The sequence below is a fragment of the Drosophila yakuba genome, chromosome 3R, assembly GCF_016746365.2.
Source record: "Drosophila yakuba strain Tai18E2 chromosome 3R, Prin_Dyak_Tai18E2_2.1, whole genome shotgun sequence".
NCBI classification, from domain to species: Eukaryota; Metazoa; Arthropoda; class Insecta; order Diptera; family Drosophilidae; genus Drosophila; species Drosophila yakuba.
In genome coordinates, this window is record NC_052530.2 from 13166628 (window position 1) to 13187683 (window position 21056).

Here is a 21056-nt window from a genome sequence, read left to right on the forward strand (position 1 = left end):
CACAAGTCGGTCTATTAATACGCGCAAATAAGCCGCTTAATTAGTCTTTCATTTTCGGGGGCACATTGGCACTGCGGCGTTGGCCATGGATTGTGGCTGCCACCGAATGTGGCCAGTAGCTGTCGGATTTGCGGGCCAACGTGGCGTATGCATAATGAAGATGATCGAAGCGATTCTGGCTACGCATACGGGCCACCAAATCGGACGTTAATTAAATGCTGCCATAATAGGATAAAAACTTGTACCACCCCAAACCCACCAATATCCGCTTCCCCCCTCCATTATGTGGCTCGTTAAGCTGCCACATGACCCCATCTTAATGAAATGAGAAACGCGCGGTGCGCAAACGCTTCGATTTTTTTTAACCATATCCATATTTTCATTTATTATGGAGAAACATTGTTCGTTTATTTTTGCATTGTTAAACAGAAAAACGTACTTGACTCCGCTTAGGTTAGCTTCATTTACCGTTCATTTTTTTGTTAGTTTTAATAATTTGTGTAAGTTTTTCTTTTTTTCTTTTCGCTATTTGGTTTTGGTTTTTGGGTTGAAACGCGATCGAATCGATCCGTTCGCTCTTACTGCTTAAAAGTCTTATCAAGACCGCTTAAAACCGACCTCTAAATGTACAATTATCAAGTATGAATATTTTACACAGTAACTAGATGATGGACTACGTAGAACAATTTTGCGGCTGACAACCAGATAAAAACTTATCCATATACACTGAATAACCATCTATATATATATGTATATATATATATATATATATATATTTATATAAATATAGCCGGGGCTATCCTCCCCATCTATTCACTTCACTTCCCAACGTGCAGGGTGTTTGATTTCGGTATGAATAAATAAACAATCGAGGGCCTAAATTATTTATGTTTGTTTGTGTATTGTATATATACAATCGGACATTTCAGCTTCAATAAACCCAAATGCTACTGTAAACCGAAAGGTTCTCTATAATTGCTGACTTTTGGCCTGACTTTGCGGTGATTATAACCCTGAACAGAACGAAATGAATTTCAAATGATATACAATGAAAACACTGCTTTTTGGGTGAACAGCTGCTGGGATTTTGTAACGTTTTACATTGTCGTAATTTTCCTGTTTTCCTGGGTATGAATAGTGCATGTGGCCTGGACTCTTTCTGTTGACTGATGGTTGATTAAAACTTCTTCCTTGTCGTTCGTAATACTGCCTGCCTGCTTGGGGATGTCTTATAGATAATACTCGTTGAAGGACACACTGTATATGTACACTAGTTCGTAAGACGCTCCTCCGCCGCTCTCATTAAATGCACCTGGGGAGGAGTGGTTCAGTCCCAACTTGGCCGGGACTGTTGCTCAGCTTTTATGGGGCTTAGACTCGAGTCATCAATCGAGTCATCAATCGAGGCATCTGTGCGAAACTGGCTTCCGGATCAGCTCCAGCTCCAGAGACCCACCAGACCGGCGGCCAGGTTGCTCCAATTCCAATTAAGGTCCCAGTGCCAGCGCCATTCGGGACTCCAGTAGTTCCAGTTGCCGTTGAAGTTACAGTTCCAGGCGACAGCCGCCACCGTCATCGACATCCAGGTGGCAAGGACGAAAGGCACGGACGTGGGCGAAAGGGGGCGCAGGCAGCTGGCGCTGCTGTTGCCGTGCTGCATGGCGGCCGGATGTTCCCCGTTGATGACGTGCACCACCACCGAAGCGGAATCTGCAACGAGTGGGAGTGGCGGGAAATGAATGTGGCGATGCAAATGCCGCAGGTTACAAAGCCTTATTAATTGCCACGGGCGCCACACTAGCAAAATTCAGTGCTCTAGTCCTTTGAAATGTGAGGAATTTATGTATCACAAAGTTCACGTGAAACGTATAAAATTACTGCATTGATGTGTTGGTTAAAAGGTTAGTAATTTTTAGATTTTAGAAAACAGCAGAACAAGCTCTTGGCTTTTGATACAAAATGATTTATGAGTTGTACTAAAACTTTGTCCTTGCCATGGATAAACTTTGTTTTAAATTGACACTTTTCTTAAGCAAAGATTGCTCCCAATACCTAAACTAATTTCCAAGCCCTGCGTTTAAGTACTTGTAATCATCAGAATTTAATTAATAGAATGCAAACTTTTCACAGAAATAGATGGCCTAAAGGTTAACAGGTATGCATGACAATAAATACCACCCATTAGAATATCCAACGCAGACAGCGAGTTATTTATAAAAGGTATCAATAACTTTATACGCCCACCCGGAAAAACTCTGCCTAATGAACAATCACTCATGTTTTCCATTTCACTTCCGAGAGGCTCAAGAAGTTCGGAAGCCTTGTAAGGAGATTGTTGCTATTTCTGGAGCAATGGCTTCCCTTTAAATTAAGAATTAAACGAGTTGCTAAGACTTTTACAACTTTGCTTAAATTAAAGATTAATCCCCACTGAAACTACTGTCTGCTACTGAGCTGCTTTCAGTTACCTGTCTCCTTTGCACATTTTTTGGCAATCAAATTTTAGCGAGTGTGGGTGGGGGAGGGCAGATGGGAACGTGCACGTGGACAAGGAGTTGGAACTGGGACTCACCTGAGCTGCTCGGGGAGCACGTGTAGTTGCCCGAGTCCGCCGGCGTGGCCTTGGCTATGAGCAGCTTGCTGGTCCGTGTGGAACGCTCCGTGATGACGTTGATGCCACCGCGCTGCGAGTAATTCATGACCCGCTTGCCCTTGTACCAGTAGATGAACGATGGCGGCACCGGCGACTGCATCGCCAGGCAGGTGAGATTGATGTCGCTGCCGCTCTTGATGAAGAGCTCCGCGTTGCCCAGGATCTTGGCCCGCGACACTGCCGTTGAAAGGTAATAAAAAGCCACACGGGGCAGGCCATTAATTAGCACTCCGCCCACTTAATGGCCAGCTAACATCTCAGCTCCCATCGCCCAACTCTCTGCCACGATACTCACCCACAACGTTGAGGCGGAATCCCTGGCTGATCTTCGGCTCCGTGGACACCTGGCACTCGTAGGTGCCCGAGTCCCGTGGCTGCGGCGATGAGATGCGCAGCGTCCACTCGTCGGATCCCTCGGAGTGCAGCGACTGGAAGCGCTGGTCGTTGGTGTAGGTTAGTATGCCCACCGTCAGGATGTGCAGGTCGCGCTTCCTTATCCAGGACACCTGGCGGAGAAGGAAGTGGCCATTAAGTCCATAATACTTTGAGCCCATTAACCATTAGCTATAGCATAAGTCCTATTTTACTAGAATTCCTACACTGAGTCAATGTACTTTTCTAAAAGAAATATTCATTATACGCAAGAAATTTTCTCTATAGAGAAATCATCCAATAAAAAATCAGAAGTAGCCATCTCGTTATTTTTATACACCACTGCCTCAGTATTTTTCAATTGTATAACTGTGCTGGTTTTCAAAACAAAAAATTAATTCAATCTAACTTTTGTTGCCACTTGGCACCAGCAAAAAGTTGACCTACATATACTTGAAAACGTGTATATAAATTTAATAAAAGCCTTTTTCGGCTGCATTTCTTGCACGGAAAAAATGCATGCAGCTGTCAAAGTAGCAAATGAAAAATTATTCCGTGCTCAAATGGGGAGTTGCTCAGTTTCGTAAACATTATAATATGTTTATATATTCGTGCTCTGATGTTTTATACGATACACAACATTTGCCGTATATAATTGTATATTGCAGATACCACTTAAATATTGACACAAACAAGATTATCTACTCTAAACTGGCCTAAGTTGGCCTAAGTGAAACAAAATCGTCTTGCCATCTATATTTGCATCATAATATTTTCAAGTCATGATTTTTTCCAAGCGAAAATTGCTCTATTTGGCTCATAGACTAAACTTTATGACATCTCTCTGGCGATAGAGAAATATGCCAAAAATTTTTGTGACGAAATAAAAAGTTTTCACTTAATATTCAGTGGCGAAAGCCCCAAATCGTTTCACATGGCTAATCCCCAAAATAATAACAGAATTGCTCTTTTATATGTTCGTATAATTAGCAGGATTTTTCTTTGGGCAACAAAAGTGTGTTGTTGCACGGCTTAAAAGGATTCCTGCCACTCGTTCTTTGTGCTCCTTGCCAGAAATTGTGGCACCTGAAGGATCCTTTAGCTCCGAAGCAAATTGAACAACTTTAAATGGTTGCCCAAAGTTTTCCCATTTGTGGGCGGGAAAAACTAGAAATTCATTAATTGCCTGTTACGGCTTTGTCTGGACTCTAATTTATGGCTGCAATTGGGTTACTTAGTGTGGCTCAGCCCACGAATAGTTTTATACACATTCCGGACTACGGTTTCTGGATTCCGGATTTCGTTTATAGGGCTTCCACTCTGCCAAGGGAGAAAATGAAGTACTCGGTTTGGTGCACTGCTTAATTTTCTCATTTGTGTGGGTTCAATTAATTATGGATTAGTGCTTGGCAAGCCGTGCTCATAAAGAAGCCGCTTGATTTATATTTAAATTAAAATACTATACATACATTTACCGGTCGTTTGCTAATACACAGTATTCAATTAAAATTAATTGCATTTCCCCAGTGCAAATAGTTTCAAGGCGAAACTTTGGTCAACAGCGTGATTATTCGCTCAGAAAAGCCAAAAAAAAGGGAAACCAAACAATTAACACATTCGTAATGAAATTTTCTCTTTAAAATGGCGTTTTTATAAGCCCGATAATACGATAATAATAATAATATGTATGATGGATTAATACAAAAGAGTAAGTAAATCTAATAATTGGCAAGTTGGGGGAATCCGCCATTAAATGTTCGTTTTAAACGTATTAACTAAAGGGATACATTTTGTTTTTAACAATTGAGTTGCATATGGAAATGACATGTGTTAATTAAAGTGCACAACATATTTGAAAACAATATGGAGTAGAAACTTTGTTCATAAATCAACAGCACAATGGCAAGTGAACTAGTTCACTTCACTTGAACTACATTTTCGAAAAGCGATGAAGCTTCGTTTAGTTTTCCTTCGGCTTTTCCTTTTGAGTCTGCCCCTTGAAGTATGCAACGAAATGCGAAAAATTCCATTAAGAGGCAAATTTTCATGTCGTGCATATATTGCGACAATCAATTAGCACGAAACTTGGGCGAGGAGGACGTTGAGTGACTGGAGAATGAATCCCTTCGAGTCCGGATTCGTGCAGCATGCAGCACCGAGAACAGAGAACCGAGAATCGAGAACCGAGAGCCGAGAATGTTGAATGCAACGTGCTGGAGACACCGCCAATTAGCCGCATATAAGGGGAGACAATGCCTCGGCTGGAGGATTAGGGACACGGAGCAGAGTTCAGAGTTGGGCTCCGCATGTTGGATCCTCCCCGGCTCCAAACCCCGGCGTTAATTACTCAATTCAACTGACTTGCTGAAAGTTGGGCGGGCGAACGAGCGTTGCTGACATCGTTGTCGCTTCCTGGCGGCGAATCGGGGTTTGCGGGGTCTTCGGGGTCCTCGGAATCTCCGGGGGAGGGCAGGACACGGACAACGTAAAATTTATTACACCGCATAATTGCACAGCCACAGAGCGCTCGCTTGGGACAAAAGGTTGAGCAGGCAGTTAGGGGAGCGGGGCGTGGCGCGGGGGTTTGGCTTACGGGTCAGGGGTCAAAGGGCAGCGGCGGAGGGCAGAGGGCGGTTCGGAGCCCTGTGTTGTTGCATTGCTAACAAATCGCTGGGAGCGGAAGCGAAGCCGTGTTACAAATGTGCAAACCAGAGCGAGCCAAGCACAAAGTGCTATTGGACGTTGGAATGGGGCGCGTAGAGTCCATGGAGTCCATGTAGCGCATGGAGCGCATTCAACCCACAGACATTCGGAGATGGGTGACCCACCACCACAATGGCGGGTCTGGGGTCCAACCACCAACTTTATGGCGTAATCTTTTAAAAGTAATCTACAAATCTGCCACACGACCGCCGCAGGTCGTTTGTTTTGCCTTATGCCTTATGCCTTCTGCCGTATGCCTTATGCGAATATAATGCTGGGGAACCTTCGGGGCGCATGGCGCATTAATTGCTGGGTGCTGCTCGCCGTCCTGACCCCCACCAGGCAGCAGGACCCACCACTTACTTACCGCTCGATCGCCCAGATTCCGGACGCGGCAGTGCAGCAGGGCCGCCTGGCCCACGGTTGCGGTGACCTCACGCCTCGAGGAGTTGTCGAAGTACGGCTGCGAGTACGGGGTTTCCCAGTAATGCGGCGGCACCTCGCCACCGACCATGCCGCAATCTGTGAATAAAACAAACAAGCAAACAAACAGAGGATGCAGACCCATTAATACCCATGTGTATGCATAAGGAGGGTACAAATATCACTTAAGTTGGCCATCAATTATGCACGTTTGCAGGCGAAAGAAGGTCGCTTTTTCATTATCCAAATAAATAAAATCGGCTCTCCGCCGAAACGAATTCTATCTTGGCCTTAAATCAGCAATGGGAGATTTATGCGAGATGCGGTTAAGATTCTGCTGAAAGCGCCTTTTGGCTTAAATCAAGCTTATCGTATCTGTTCTTGTCATCAGTGTCAATGGGTTTAATTAAAATACCGTGCAATTGGCACTGACACTTTGACAAATTTGAATGATCTTTAATGCAGTCTGTGCATTAAACGACAATCTCGTTTAAGCATTTTAAATTTATGATTCAACGTATATTTACCGTTGTTGGTATAAACTACATTAATAGTTGATAATCTGGTACAAATGTAGTGATAGCTCTTTTATTCAAAACTAGATGGGAAAGTGAAGAGCACTTAAAACCCTTTTATTTTTAAACTAGGTACTTTCGCCTTCAGCGATTTATAAGCCTATAAACCGTCTGTGGTTTTTATCCTTTTCGCTTCTTCATTGCCTATTACTGCAAGGATTACACCTACATTTTTTCACCGCGCAATTTCGTGAAGGAATACCCACCAAGGAACAGGAGCAGCCACAGCGGCACCAGGCAAATCGCTTTTAACGCTCCCGGGCAGTCCGTTGTCCACATGTTTTATGCTCTCCACTCGGACTGCTACTACGGCTGCTACTTTGATGAGGGCGAAGGAGTCCTCCGCTCCTGCCGGCTGTTGTATTTGCTCCGTTTACGGTTTAAGGTTTAATAATCTGCAAAGGAGGAAATATTATTACCAGGGCTTTTTTATGGGACCAGAGGCGAAGGACGCGCCTGGAAAATAACTGTGGGGAAATGCGAGCGGCAATGGGAATGGGAATGTAATTTGCCGGGCAAATGATGAAAGCCAGATATATATCCGGAATGTGGGCTGGGTCCTGGGTGGAGTGGGTCAAGCCAATATAGCTTCCTCCTCAGCCGGAAAATTGCCTACCCATCTCGGCAATTGCTTAGTACAGTGCGTTTCATTACTCCTAGATGGCCAAACGATTGAATAATAACAATAAACTTTACGTATGACACAATTAAGCTATAATAATAATAAAGCTTTAAATATTAAATGAGCAATGAATAATAAATAATAAAGGAAACACAAGCAAATGATATAATTATTTCAAAAATTTCCAACAAAATTACTGACTTCTGTTTCCTGCTAGTTTTCAAACACGACATTATGAATATTTTTTGTACCACAACTACGCACTGCAATTATTCAGCAAAATATTCAATTATAGCTGAAACAAAATTGGCTTGTTTATTAAAAAAACTGAACCATTCTATGGCGCTCTAATTTAATTAGTATAGAAACAAATTGCTGAGTTATCGGCTAAAATTAGCTTTATAACTGGGTCAGCAAATTACTGGTTATCTGGCAAATTGCAGCTGCGTTTTCCTACTGCCAAGAATATACTCGAATACACTCGTATATTATGTGCAAAATATCGCAACAGATTCAGTTGAAATAATTGCGCACATTATTATATTCTCTCTTCCAGAATCCAGCAATTAAGCATAAATTATTGATTCAAGGCGACTTATGTGTGCATATTTATGGACCTCAGTGCACCACAATTCCAATTAACAGCACAAGAGCCATCGCAGGCCAGGAAAATGGTTCTGCTGAATGTCGGGTTAATGAGGTTAATGCCGGATGTAGCCTCAGCTCTCGGTTTCGACTTGGTTGCCAGGGCAAGAAAATGCGTTTCAGATTCGCCACAGCAAATGCATTCATGGTCGAAGGTCGATGGTGGTGGTGGTGGTGGTGGTGATTGGTGGCAGCGGAGGCGGAGAGGGTCACCTTCCACGCCCCCAAAAAAGGGGAGGCAGGCATATTGCATTGCAATGTGGGTAGAGCAATTACGAGGCAACTCAAAGGGATGGCAGGGGGTCGCACCGCATGGAAAACTAAGGCAAAAGTCGAGAACTTCGTGAAGGATGAAATTAAAAAGTTTCCCCAAGCTGAGCTCCTGGCTAAACGACCTTGTCAACTATATAGTTTTATCTGGATAAACTCGATATTGCTTTCACAGGCTTCCTTCGCCGACATCCCTTTTGGCGAATTTGTCAGTCTGCTGCCATGACTTCCCCGAGTCCTCAACGTGGGTGTCCCTCTCATTATTTATGACTCCAACTCGGTAATCAGTCAGCTCGTGGCAAAAGGGGGCAGTGTGAAGGGGGCAGTGTGAAGGGGGCGGTGGGGTCCTAGAGCGGTCTTTCATAATCCCGGTCATTACTCAAAAATATACATTTGTTGTCAGTCCAATTAGCTGCGTGACTCCAAGGGTCAGCAGTCCAGCAGTCCGCTCCCAGGACCAAGCCATTTGTTTTGGTCACTTTTGGCCTTTCGGCCGACGGCTTTTCGGTTGCCTGGTGCCCCGTGCCCGGTGCTTGGTTTTCCTGGTTTTTCCTCGTTTTTCCGCGGAAAAGGAAAAGAGGTTGTCGCGGCGGGCTTCATTTTTTCGCAGCTATTACAGCGGAATTATCGCCTAGCCGCCGACCCCGTATGCCGGCGCCCTTTTGACTCTCCATGGAAATTAAACAAAAGTTTGTTGTTTTCTTTTCGTTTTTTTTGTTGCCTATCCTGCCAGCGAACAACATTATTCTGTTGTTCTTTTCTCTAACTTTTCAGGCCTGTCAAACGGAAGCGGCGGACAAAGGGCGACCGCAGTTTGGCCAGTCAGCCAGGACCCTATTTATTGTTTGCTTTTCCCGCTAGTCCTTGTGTCGCATTAAATTAAATTCCTTCACTTACGGGTCTCGGCAATGACTTCCAAATGACACCAGCGTCATCCTCTACGTAATCCAAACGGGTCAATCCTTCAGCTGCCTGTTTTTACTACTGCGTTACACTCGATCTCGCCATTGACATTTGATTGCGCAATGCGCAATAATTAGGCGGGCCTGCTGGCATGGCTCATTCAACAGTTGCACAATAGCCATTGGCATTCAACAATGCCGCAACAATTCAGCAATCGACAACGTTCGACAACGTCACAGTTCACCAATCAATCCGTTTAACAATGGTCAAAAAAGCGGCCCAATCGCATACACAAGTTTATTTTGGTCTGGCTTACTTTGGGTGCGTGGCTTAATAGCGCGGATTTCGAAAATATATCCGTTCGGCGGAAGTGGACACACGGACACATGGACGCAAGGACCCACGGACACGCACTCACACGATGACAGCGAGTCGAGCGACAAGGACGTGTGCTTTGTATTATTATATTCGTATAGTCGGCAATGTGCGTGTGTGTATGTTGGCCACATTAGGTGCCAGCCAGAGCCCTATAGGTATGCACACTCACACTGAGACGGGGGGAAGCACACAGACACTGTCACAGTCACAGTTACAGGCGCACACACACAGACACGCACACAGTAAGTTCGAAGGATACGCGGAGAGAGGCATTTTGTGTATCCGTCTCAGAACGTGACCAACGATGGCTCCGTGGGATTTAGTTATTAAACGGCTTTTGGCTTCTGCCTTCACTTCATTCCTTCGTCTGTTTTCATTTTTAAATGTGGCACAATGCGATGTGGTGCGATGGTGTTGTTGGTGTTGCTGCTACTGCTGCTTCTGCCTCTGCTTTTGCTTCTGCTGGCACTTTCCCTTTTCCCGATGCTACCCTTCCCGTGTAAGTGAGTTATCCGACGGCGACGACGGAGCAGCGTTCACGGGCATCCTTGCGGCAGGATTCGCGTGCTGGAACTGATTTTGAGTCCATCTCGGCGAGCGCAAGGAACTTGGACCGCGACTCCGAATCGCGCGACTCCGAAAAGCGCTCTCCCACGCAGGCGCACGCCAAAAAGGACCTTCGAGGATGCGAGAGGATTTCCCCGAAAGTCAGAGCATATCAAATATTAATTCGCCATCCATTTGATGTCGCTTTCTTTGCATACCTGATGAGTGGTTTTATTTTAAGCCAAGGGTTTTTTTCTGTTTCTTTCCTTGATTCCGTTGCTTTGCGTTTTACAATCCGACTCGGTTATCCTTTTCGGTTTTCCAGCTAACCACCAAGCCGGATCGTTTCGCTCTTCATCTTTCCTCCGTCACTCCGGCTCCTCTCTCTCTCTCACACTCTCTCTCTGTCTCTCTTTCTCTGTGTCTCTGGCTGTCGCCATCTGTACTATCTGGGTTATTAGCACAACCTGCCTCAATGCGAGACCGAGTAGTAACACTCGGGCAGAAACGAGATCCGAGTGGTGGAAATCGTGGCCAGACGAACCTAATATGCTCCATAGTCACGTACAAATGAATATTCGTAGTAGAGACGCCTTCGTTTTGGCATATTAATATAGTCTACATTTCGGGGCACAGCCAACCCACACTTTTTTGTGTGTGTCTTTCTCGCACATGAATGATTTACGCCGGCCCATGTAAATGTGATTTTTACCGCAATATATAGGTATAGGTATTGGTATTGGTATAGGTATAGCCATAGGTATAGCCATGGGTATAGTCATGGGAATCCTTTTTGCTTATTCGCCATCGAACCAAACGACCCCCCATCCGCGCAGAAACAATTGAACAGACAGTTATAGGCCAATTTCAGTTTATGTCCATGCGTCGCACTCGAGAGAGATTTGTGGGGCTTCGTTAAGGGACTAGAATGAGGGGGGATAGTAGCAGTATAAGCTATATGCGGTATAAGGGCTATAAGAGGGTTTAAGGGGCTTATGGGATCCATGGGTGTTTGGGGGTACGACCAACACCTGTACCTCGTTGTTGCGCCGACCATGTCAAATGTTGCGTGTTATGGCCGCAAATGTGGCTGTCGAAAGCGTATCCCGCCACCTCACCACTACCCTAGTACACCCACTGCCACCCACTACCAGCACCACCCCCTCCCCAAAAGCCACCCGCATTCAGAAAACTCGAAACGGGCATTTCAACGCATGCCTTACGAGCTCATAAATAAATGCCCACCCGGTCGAAGGGCGATAAAGTCGAGTGTGCTTGACTGGGGAATGCCCTGTAGGCCTCAAAAACATCGCAATGCAAATGAGCACGGCGCCGGCGAAAGAGACAGACGCACTCGCACAGACAGAGACAGTTGGCTGGCGAGCGATAGAGACAGCAATATATAGAGAAACAGCGAGCCAATGCAACAGAAAATTGACAGACAATGGCCCTGTAATTGACACGCCACCTAGCGGCCATTACGAATGATTAAAGTTGTTTTGACCCTCCCAATTGTTCGTATGTGTGTGTGTGTGTGAGTTGACATTTGATTATAGAATTCCATTACCAAACAATTGAAATGGGAATACATCGAGCTGGTCAGAACGGAGGCAGAGCGCCACTAAGCAGTTTACAATTCGTATAATTAACTAAGCACGCAATCAGGTCAAGCGGAACACGGCAAGAATAGATCGCTTGGATAATTATTAAATTTAGATTAGATATTATCTGACGGATTTAGATGAACTTTAAATAGTATGTCTCAAGTAGGATTAGATAATCGATTAATACTAAAAGGGAACAGTCTAAAAAGGTTTCACCCAATGTACGGATTATGAGCGGAGTCACCCGGTGCTTCAGCTGTCTTAACAGCGGATTAACATTTTATATATCGATGCTAATTGAACTGAACTGTATTCTTTCTTTCTCTCTTGTAATTTGCGGTCATAGCGATCAGACGTGATTTTTGTATATGAAGAAATAAATGAAGTTAAATAGTGTATATATGATTCTTATTTGCGAACCCCATTACAATGATGTCAAAGCAGTGAGGCATCACAACTATTCATTGGTGGCCCATGAGGGGAACCTTGCTCATAAGAATCATAATTAATAATTGCTAAAAGCTGTTTGGCAATTTTATCTTCGTGGTCGGCTTCATCCAGATAAATCACCGTGCCTACGTTTTCTATCGCGCTCGCTCTCATCACGACAGAGCAGTATACGCAAACATTCGCGCTCGCTCTCATCACGACAGAGCTAAGTCCCGTTGCCCTTCGATTCCGTTAGATTTGCCGGAATCTCTGCCAACTCAAAAAAACAAGACGTCAAAGAAGAACACCGATAACATACGAGCATTTGTGCATATTACATACAGTGGAGCAACGTCAGTATAAACAATGTCGAAATTTGATCAACTGGTGCGAGTTCAAACTGACCGCATTGAGTCTTTGAAGCGCTTGTTCAGTAATGTGAAAAAAGACTCGAGTGCGCGGAAAACGGAAATATATTTCGAAAAACGTTTGAATCAAATCGACGAGTTTAACAAAGAATTTCATCAGGCGCATCACACACTTATATGCATGGCAGACTACGAAGAAAGTGTGTATAAGCAACAAAATACAATCAGCCAATTCGAAGACCTGGGCATGGAAGTTTACTGTTTCGTGGCCGAAGAAAAGAAACGAATTTATCCAGGCACAGTGACGCACAACGAATCAGCTAACTCTACAATAACAACACATGTAGAGGAAGTACGGATACCACTGCCAAAATTACCAGTTCCGAAATTCTCTGGCAACTGCGCGGACTGGCCAAGTTTTCATGATGCATTTTTACGCTTAATTCACAATAATGAGCGTCTGGATAAGATTCAAAGGTTCCATTTTTTAAAGGAAGCATTACCAGTAGGCCTGGACAACGACATTCGCCAAATCGCTTTAACTGAAGCAAACTATGAAGTCGCTTGGACCACACTTCTACAACGATATAACAACCCACGAATTGTGTTCGCCAGCCACATGAACATGCTCTACAACTTACCGAATCTTTCGAAAGAAAAATCTGCTGACATACGGTCTATGGTTAGCACAGTCAACGTCTGCATTGCCGCTTGCAATACCGTCAAGGCGCCACTACAGGGAGGAGATTTTTGGTTGACTCATTATCTAACAACCAAACTACCCAAAGACACTCACACAGCTTGGGAGCATCATCTGGGCAGCAAGATTGACGTTCCTTCATACAAAGATCTGCAACAGTTCCTCAATGATCGACTTGTTACGTTAGACGCTATTGAAAGCCGTAACGCGTGCAGCGGCATGAAACAGTCAAATGAAACTTCAGACGGTACTAAACGCGTGCGTGTGCACAGCGCCCACACCAGGTCGGGTGCTTCCGCGTCCGCTTGCTATCATTGTGGCAACTTACACATACTTCGAAGATGTCCGCAATTTCTTTCAATGGATTGCTACCAACGGAAGGAAGTGGCCAGCAAGGCAAAATTGTGTCTCAATTGCCTGGGAAAATCGCACACACAAGCAAGCTGCCCCAGCAACAAGAATTGTCTTCATTGTGGTCAACGTCATCACACGATGTTACATTTTCCAGCAACACAGCCAACGCTGATACCCTCCTCGACATCATGCCAAAGTTCAGCAGCCAGTTCAGATGCCAAGCCGACTCTACAGTGCATGTCAACTACAACTTCATCTATGACTCATCGAAAGGTACTACTAGCAACAGCTCGGGTTGTACTCAGTAACACACAGACAGGATGCCAGGCCACGGTAAACGCGCTTCTTGACCAAGGATCGGAAGCAACTATCATTTCGGAGCATGCTGTACAGTCTCTCCAGCTCTCCCGAAGCACAACTCGCACTTCAATCACCGGAGTCGGTCAAGATTCAGGACGACGCTGCAAATTCATCGTAAGTTGTTCGGTGCAAACAGCAACTAACCCAAATTTCTCGTTAAAGGTCGACGATGCTTATGTTTTGAACACGTTGACATCACACATGCCAAGTCAAAGTTTTCCAGCAGGAAACTGGAGTCATATCCATGGTCTCATGCTCGCAGACCCCTATTATTATAGATCCAAGCGAATCGATATCATTTTTGGAGCCGACCTTATGGCACAACTCTTGTTACCTGGAACTAAGATTGGCTTGCCAAACGAACCCATAGCGCAGAATACTCAACTCGGATGGGTTCTGTTAGGCAATGTTGGCAACACGCATATTACACGCCACATTCGATGTAATCATGCCATAATAAACTCCGAAGAGCTGCTTAAGGTATTTTGCGAGGTAGAATCAGTTCCAGAACGCCCAAAGCTCTCCAAAGAAGATCAATGGTGCGAGTCTTTCTTTAAGCAGACCCATCAACGTCAACCAGACGGCAGTTATCAAGTCCGTTTGCCATTCAAGAGGAACTTTGACCCCAGTATGACGCTCGGAAAATCTCATCAGATCGCCCTGAACAGATATCTTCAACTCGAAAGGCGCCTTCAAAGGGACCCAGACAAATGGATCAGATACTGCAAAGGAATTGAAGAATATTTTCAACTAGGTCAAATCACGTTGGCAGAGACGAGCGAAAACTCAACCATAACCACGGATTCCTACGGTCGGCATGTTGCATCATGCGTGCTACCACATCACGCAGTTTTCAAAGAAGAAAGCCTCACCACAAAACAACGTATCGTTTTTGACGCATCGGCCCGGACCTCAAATGGCAGATCGTTAAACGATGTACTATGTGTAGGTCCCACGCTGCAAAATGATCTGCCAGCCGTTCTCTTGAATTGGAGACAATATCAGTTTGTTTTCACTGCCGATATACAACGAATGTATCGCTGTATCAATGTCCACCCTGATGACACGCAGTACCAGAGGATTTTATGGCGGGCGGCGGATGGAGTCATCAAACAGCATTGCTTAACTACCGTCACGTTTGGAACAGCGTCTGCACCTTATACAGCTATAAGAGTCATCCATCAAATAGCTGAAGACACACAGACAAAATATCCTATGGCATCCAACGTTCTCAAAAATGAGATATATGTCGACGACATTCTCTCAGGCGATCATTCACAAGAGGCAGCAATACGGAAAAGTTTGCAAACTATGCTAGCTTTAAAATCCTCTGGCATGGAGCTACGAAAATGGGCTAGTAATGACCAGGATCTGATGGCAACGATACCTCTCGAGCATCGATGCAAGCAGACATCCCTCAGTTGGGACAATGCGGACACCATCAAAACACTGGGTATGTACTGGTTGCCCAAGCAAGATTGCTTCACTTATAAATTACTAGCAAATACTCCAGCCGGTATAACAAAACGAGAAATCCTATCGACCATAGCACGTTTATTTGATCCTCTTGGATTAATCGCTCCAGTTGTAATTTCAGCAAAGATTATATTGAAAGAAATCACACTAGCGAAGCAATATCGCGAGGACGGATCGAGTACATCACTGGAGTGGGATGAGCCAGTTCCCAACACCATTGCCGTCAAATGGCAACAATTTCGACAGCAACTAATGAAGGTTAAGACGATCAAAATACCACGCAGCGTCAAATTTACGCCACTATTTAGTAGTGAGATACAACTGCACACCTTTTGCGATGGATCCTCCAGTGCTTACGCAGCAGCAGTGTATGCACGCACCCAACAGTCTGATGGGACTTTCTATACAACGCTCATCGTCGCAAAATCAAAAATTTCGCCAACCAAGCCGTTAACAATACCGCGCACTGAGCTATGCGGTGCAGTATTAGCTACCAAACTCACCAAATGGGTGCTGGAGAATAACCGATGGACCAATGCACATATATCTACCTTTTACTGGACCGATGCTACCATTGTTCTGCACTGGATTAAAGGAGACATTACTAGGTGGAAAACGTTTGTAGCCAACCGAGTGTCTTACATTCTCGACCACACCTCAGCGGCTCAGTGGCACCACATAGACACATCGGAAAACCCAGCAGATTGCGCAACCAGAGGCTTACCACCGAGCCAAATACCTGATATTTGGTGGCATGGCCCATCCTGGCTATGCAAACCACACAATATTTGGCCAAACACGCAATCACAATTGCTCAATCCAGAAGAACGGGATCTGGAGGCCAAATCCATAAAAATTAGAGCCTTCACTACCTTGTCAGACACAAAGGATTCTATTATTGACCGATTCTCGTCGTATACAAAACTGCTACGTGTCACGGCATACATGTTACGATTCTGCCACAATGCTCATGCTCGAGCACAACGAAGTCACGGATCACTCTCTCCTGACGAGCTGGATGAGGCCCTGTGCTGCATAGCTCGCCTTGCACAATCCGATACATTTCACGCCGACATCCAAGCGCTTAAAAGGAACAAGCCGTTACCACCCCGTAGCACACTTTCAAATCTTACACCGTTTCTTGACAACAATATCTTGAGGATTCGTGGCCGTCTCAAGCATTCAAATCTCTCTTTTTCTCGAAAACATCCAATTATATTACCTCATTGTCACCTATTTACAGATTTGGTAATTCAACACTCTCATCAGCTCACTCTACATGGCGGCGCTCAATTAACACTGGCTCACATACGCTACAAATTCTGGATTCCCAGAGGCAGACAAGCAGTCAGGCGAATCATCCGGAAATGCGTCACATGTTTTAAGGTAGCTCCAGTCGTAGCGAAGCAATTGATGGGTGACTTGCCATTACATCGAGTCAACCCCCCAACTCGTCCGTTCATTACAACAGGAGTTGACTACACTGGTGCGATTGAACTTCAAGCCGCGCGTGTACGAGGATCAACCACCTACAAAGGCTATGTAGCCATTTTTATATGCTTAGCAACCAAGGCGGTCCACTTGGAAGCCGTCACTGGACTTTCAACAGAGCACTTCCTGCAAGCATTTACGCGATTCACCGGACGTCGAGGACAAGTTCAACATATGTATAGTGATAACGGCACAAATTTTGTTGGCGCGAGTACATCGCTTAACCAGCCCATCACTTGCAAGGCAGCCCTAAACGAATCGACATGTCAACATGGGACAAGGTGGCATTTCACACCTCCATATTCTCCCAATTTTGGTGGCATCTGGGAGGCAAACGTGAAAGCAATGAAGCATCATCTTAAACGGATCGTCGGCAGCCACAAGCAGACGTATGAGGAGCTTACTACAGTTTTGATCAGGATTGAAGCATGTTTGAACTCACGTCCACTTTGCCCGCTAACCGCCGACCCTGACGATTTAGAAGTACTAACTCCAGCACATTTCTTAATTGGTGACGCACTACTGGCACCGCCACAAGGTCGGCCGAATAATAAGCCTTTGCGTGAACTATTTCTCGCACAACAACACATGACGCGACAATTCTGGTCTCAATGGTCTCGTGATTGGTTATCACACTTGCAAACTCGGCCAAAGTGGTGCCAAATCAAAGATAATCTTAGCATCAACGACTTAGTCATTATAAAGGATGATAATCTACCACCAGCTAAATGGACTATAGGCCGAGTCGTCGAACTGCACCCTGGATCGGACTCGCTAGTCAGAGTGGTTACATTAAAGACGAAATCTGGCATTCAAAAGAGGTCAATCACAAAGCTTTGTCCACTTCCGATTTCAACATAATTATGATCAACACACGGATCAAGAATCACAAGGAGCCTTCATGCTGGACGACGCATTGGCGGGCGGCATGTACGGATTATGAGCGGAGTCACCCGGTGCTTCAGCTGTCTTAACAGCGGATTAACATTTTATATATCGATGCTAATTGAACTGAACTGTATTCTTTCTTTCTCTCTTGTAATTTGCGGTCATAGCGATCAGACGTGATTTTTGTATATGAAGAAATAAATGAAGTTAAATAGTGTATATATGATTCTTATTTGCGAACCCCATTACAATGATGTCAAAGCAGTGAGGCATCACAACTATTCACCCAATCTTTTCGTGATCGTGTGACTTATATAGGATATGATGTACTTGTACAACCAACAAATGTACTCTGCTCGATGTAACGAGTGGGCAGCTCATTATATCCTCACTCTACTCGGTAGCAGGCCGATATTGACTCCAGTGCGATACTTAACGCTTGCTGGGCCATTCAAGAAATCAAATTAGTGGAGCAATCTATCCACCCCCATGCTGCCCCCCCTTGCTGCCCACGCCCATGTGGCCCACCCGCTGAGATCCTATCTGCTCACCTTTTCGCCAGCGAATTTATTGTTGCCAATTAATTTGTTAAAATTAGTGGAGCAGGCCTTGTCGTTGAACGTGCATTGTGGTAGTTTCAATTGCCAGCTCCACGGGAGATGGGGTTCTTTTCTTCAGGATGAGGTCAGGGCCGGAGGGAAAGATGGAGCTCTGTCTTCAACTGCTTATCGATAAGCGAAAGTGGGCATGGCCCCAGACGTCGTCGCCCGTGAAATGTATGCCACGTACACGTATTTATCCATTGCTTAGCTCGCCGATGCCATTTATTGCTCACTGCGAATGGGGGGCTGTCCCAGGGGCGGGGCCAATTGGGGTGCTAAAAGGGGGTGCTCAAGGGGGTGCTGAAGGGGGCTGGCAGCGGCTTCCGCTGCCTTGGATGAATGCTAAATTAATTTCAAATGAATACAAATGGCTTTTCGCTTTTAAGACCAGACCCAAGCAGAGCTAAGAAGCGCAGAGCGCAGCAATAAACTCCCCCATCACACAGCCAAAAAAATCAACGGCTTCCTGCTAAAAGGACCCTCGAATTTTTAAGTATATTTCTCTTGGCCATTTGAAAGTATTTTATTGCAGTCAAAGCGCTTTTATTGGTAAGTAAATCCCGGATTTCCAATTAGCCCGAAGAGGAACTATCCAAACGCTAGATTGCAGGAATTAAAAATAATATATTTATTATAGAAATATTACTGGGCAAGTTTAAATAAATAAATAAATACAAATAAATCAAATTCAAATTATTATCGTGTCAGAAATGGGAAAACAGAAATGATGTCATTTTTGTTTACTTTGCCAGTGAAATACGAGTGAAACAAAAGCATTTTTCATTGCCCGAGGAGCAAACATTAAAATGTGTCAAAAGAAAAGAGAGATGGAATAATTCAAAAACATTTTACCATTTAGAAAAGTAAAAATTAATAAGAGAACAGCCTTGGCAAACCAATTAAATCTGCAAAATACAAGTAATCCTCAATCACCACATTTCAAACTGTCCATAAATTGTTAAAAAAGAAGGGCCCACTCACACATGCACTTTTATCCCTTTCATATCAATCATATTTAAATATTGTAAAAATGTAAAATTACATTCGTGAATTACGACTATATGCCCAAGCTATTTTTTCAGTAAGCTACAAATAAATTTGACTTGTTTTACTTGAAATATGAAGCCACTGACATGGAAATATTAAACGATAAGCAAATATGAGGTGCATGTAAATAGAAAACACACTCAGCACAGGAAGACAAATTTCGTAGTTATTGCGGTTTTGAGTTTAAGGTTATTTTTGAGCACAGACTTATCAGTGTTCTCACTACTCATTTCTCCCAGTGCCCCAACTGAGTCGTTTTGTGTGTCCCTGTCTGTTTTACATTTCTTGTTTCGTTGAAATAACTCTACGTCTGGGTCTTCTGTTGGCCGTGTGGGTGCTGCCTCCTGCTCCTGGGCCACCTCTTCTCGCCCAGATCCTGGTCCGATGCCGATTCTGATTCGTCTACGCTACGGCTGAACGTTCCGTGGGCCTCGAAGTCGAGTTTATCAGATGCAGTGGTGGAAATTTACAACGCCACAGTCCGGCCCAGACAACGTGGCCGTTAATTCAATTCAGCGTAAGCCTCTTGTAGCCGAGGAACCCAGGAGCCCTGGCAACCCGGAACCCCCGGAACCCCCCAGCTTGGGGCTATTATCCAATAACTAGAGAAAACGGCTAATCGCGTGAATAGTTTGGGCGGCGTAATTGATGTTTACGGCAAAACCCACTCCCATTCCCACTCCCAATTGCAAACGCGCTGGTGGAAAATTTCCATTTCGTTGACTAGTTTTCGGAGGTGGGCCTGCTTACCTGCTCACCTGCTGGGTTCTTTCAACGATGCCTTGATTTAATGCATTTCATTGAGCAGCAACGACCACGCCCACCTAACAACCGACGCCCCCTCCCCATCCTTCCCTTGGGGGCAATTCATTTAACCACCCACCACCCCGCCGTCTAACTGGCCCCACAAATACTTCCAGCGCCGGCCACTTTGCATTCATTATTCAATTTGAGCCGCATTTAGATGCCAGCCTGATTAAGATCCCCATTGTGTCGGGCCTGGAGAAAGCCTTTCCTAGGAGGTGTCCAACTACCAGTCGATCGGACAGCCATCCAAAAACAGACCCATACAGAATAGGTCAGACCGATGCCGCTGGACGAGCGCATAAATAAACGATGAGATTCCCTTTGAGATGCCACCACAAAATGTCAGCGCATCTGGCGGATGCGACTGATGGGTATCGGAGATGGAGATGGAGACGTAGACAGATCCGGGCACGGAATCCGACAGCGAATCGGACTCCGAATTGGGGAATCCGTATTGATTGACTCGCTCCGGTTCAGAGCAGCGATTTGGATTCGGATTTTGGGGATGCACGACAGGAGCGGACAGGTGATGAAATGCTATTGATTAATGCAGTTAATGGGAAATCAGATGCAGTTGAGCGTCTATTAAGCAAAGCCAACTTTTCCTCATTGCCATCCAGAAAGGTCGCACAAAAACGCTGAGAACTGCGATTTCTCGGTTGATTTGGTCTTTAGAACTCAGCAATTCCGTTTGCAGTTATTCTTCTTGTTATTTATTTTGCTGCTAAAGTGACTCAATGAATTTTCTATTCAAACTTGAATTTGATATGTACTCTAGCCATTTTATTTCATTTTTTAAGCCGACTCAGCAAAATTGAGCAAGCATAGTGCAAGGACGAG

At 44.8% G+C, this 21056-nt stretch overlaps 2 protein-coding genes across 2 annotated transcripts; one reads left to right on the forward strand and one right to left on the reverse strand.

Moving 5' to 3' along the window:
• Positions 1–355: 355 nt before the first annotated feature.
• Positions 356–10125, reverse strand: LOC6536649 (hemicentin-1). Its single transcript, XM_002097185.4, has 6 exons — positions 9161–10125; positions 6933–7121; positions 6096–6250; positions 2949–3159; positions 2573–2830; positions 356–1710 (listed from the first exon to the last, which is right to left on the reverse strand). Exons 2-6 carry the CDS (start codon positions 7003–7005, stop codon positions 1433–1435), a joined length of 975 nt encoding a protein of 324 aa, XP_002097221.1. The 5' UTR covers positions 7006–7121; positions 9161–10125; the 3' UTR covers positions 356–1432.
• A 1788-nt stretch (positions 10126–11913) lies between these two features.
• Positions 11914–17979, forward strand: LOC120321780. The gene is made up of 2 exons (XM_039375676.1): positions 11914–16441; positions 17158–17979. Exons 1-2 carry the CDS (start codon positions 12490–12492, stop codon positions 17232–17234), a joined length of 4029 nt encoding a protein of 1342 aa, XP_039231610.1. The 5' UTR covers positions 11914–12489; the 3' UTR covers positions 17235–17979.
• The last annotated feature ends 3077 nt before the right edge of the window (positions 17980–21056 follow it).

What these genes read in the sequence shown, in the direction of transcription:
- LOC6536649 (XM_002097185.4), bottom strand. Translation starts at nt 7,005, where the DNA reads ATGTGGACAACGGACTGCCCGGGAGCGTTAAAAGCGATTTGCCTGGTG. An exon ending in ATTCCGCCTCAACGTTGTGG is followed by an intron (nt 2,831 to 2,948) that starts GTGAGTATCGTG and finishes TTTCAACGGCAG; the next exon opens with TGTCGCGGGCCAAGATCCTG. An exon ending in GTGCTCCCCGAGCAGCTCAG is followed by an intron (nt 1,711 to 2,572) that starts GTGAGTCCCAGT and finishes CACTCGTTGCAG; the next exon opens with ATTCCGCTTCGGTGGTGGTG.
- LOC120321780 (XM_039375676.1), top strand. Translation starts at nt 12,490, where the DNA reads ATGTCGAAATTTGATCAACTGGTGCGAGTTCAAACTGACCGCATTGAG. An exon ending in TCGCCTTGCACAATCCGATA is followed by an intron (nt 16,442 to 17,157) that starts CATTTCACGCCG and finishes GGGACAAGGTGG; the next exon opens with CATTTCACACCTCCATATTC.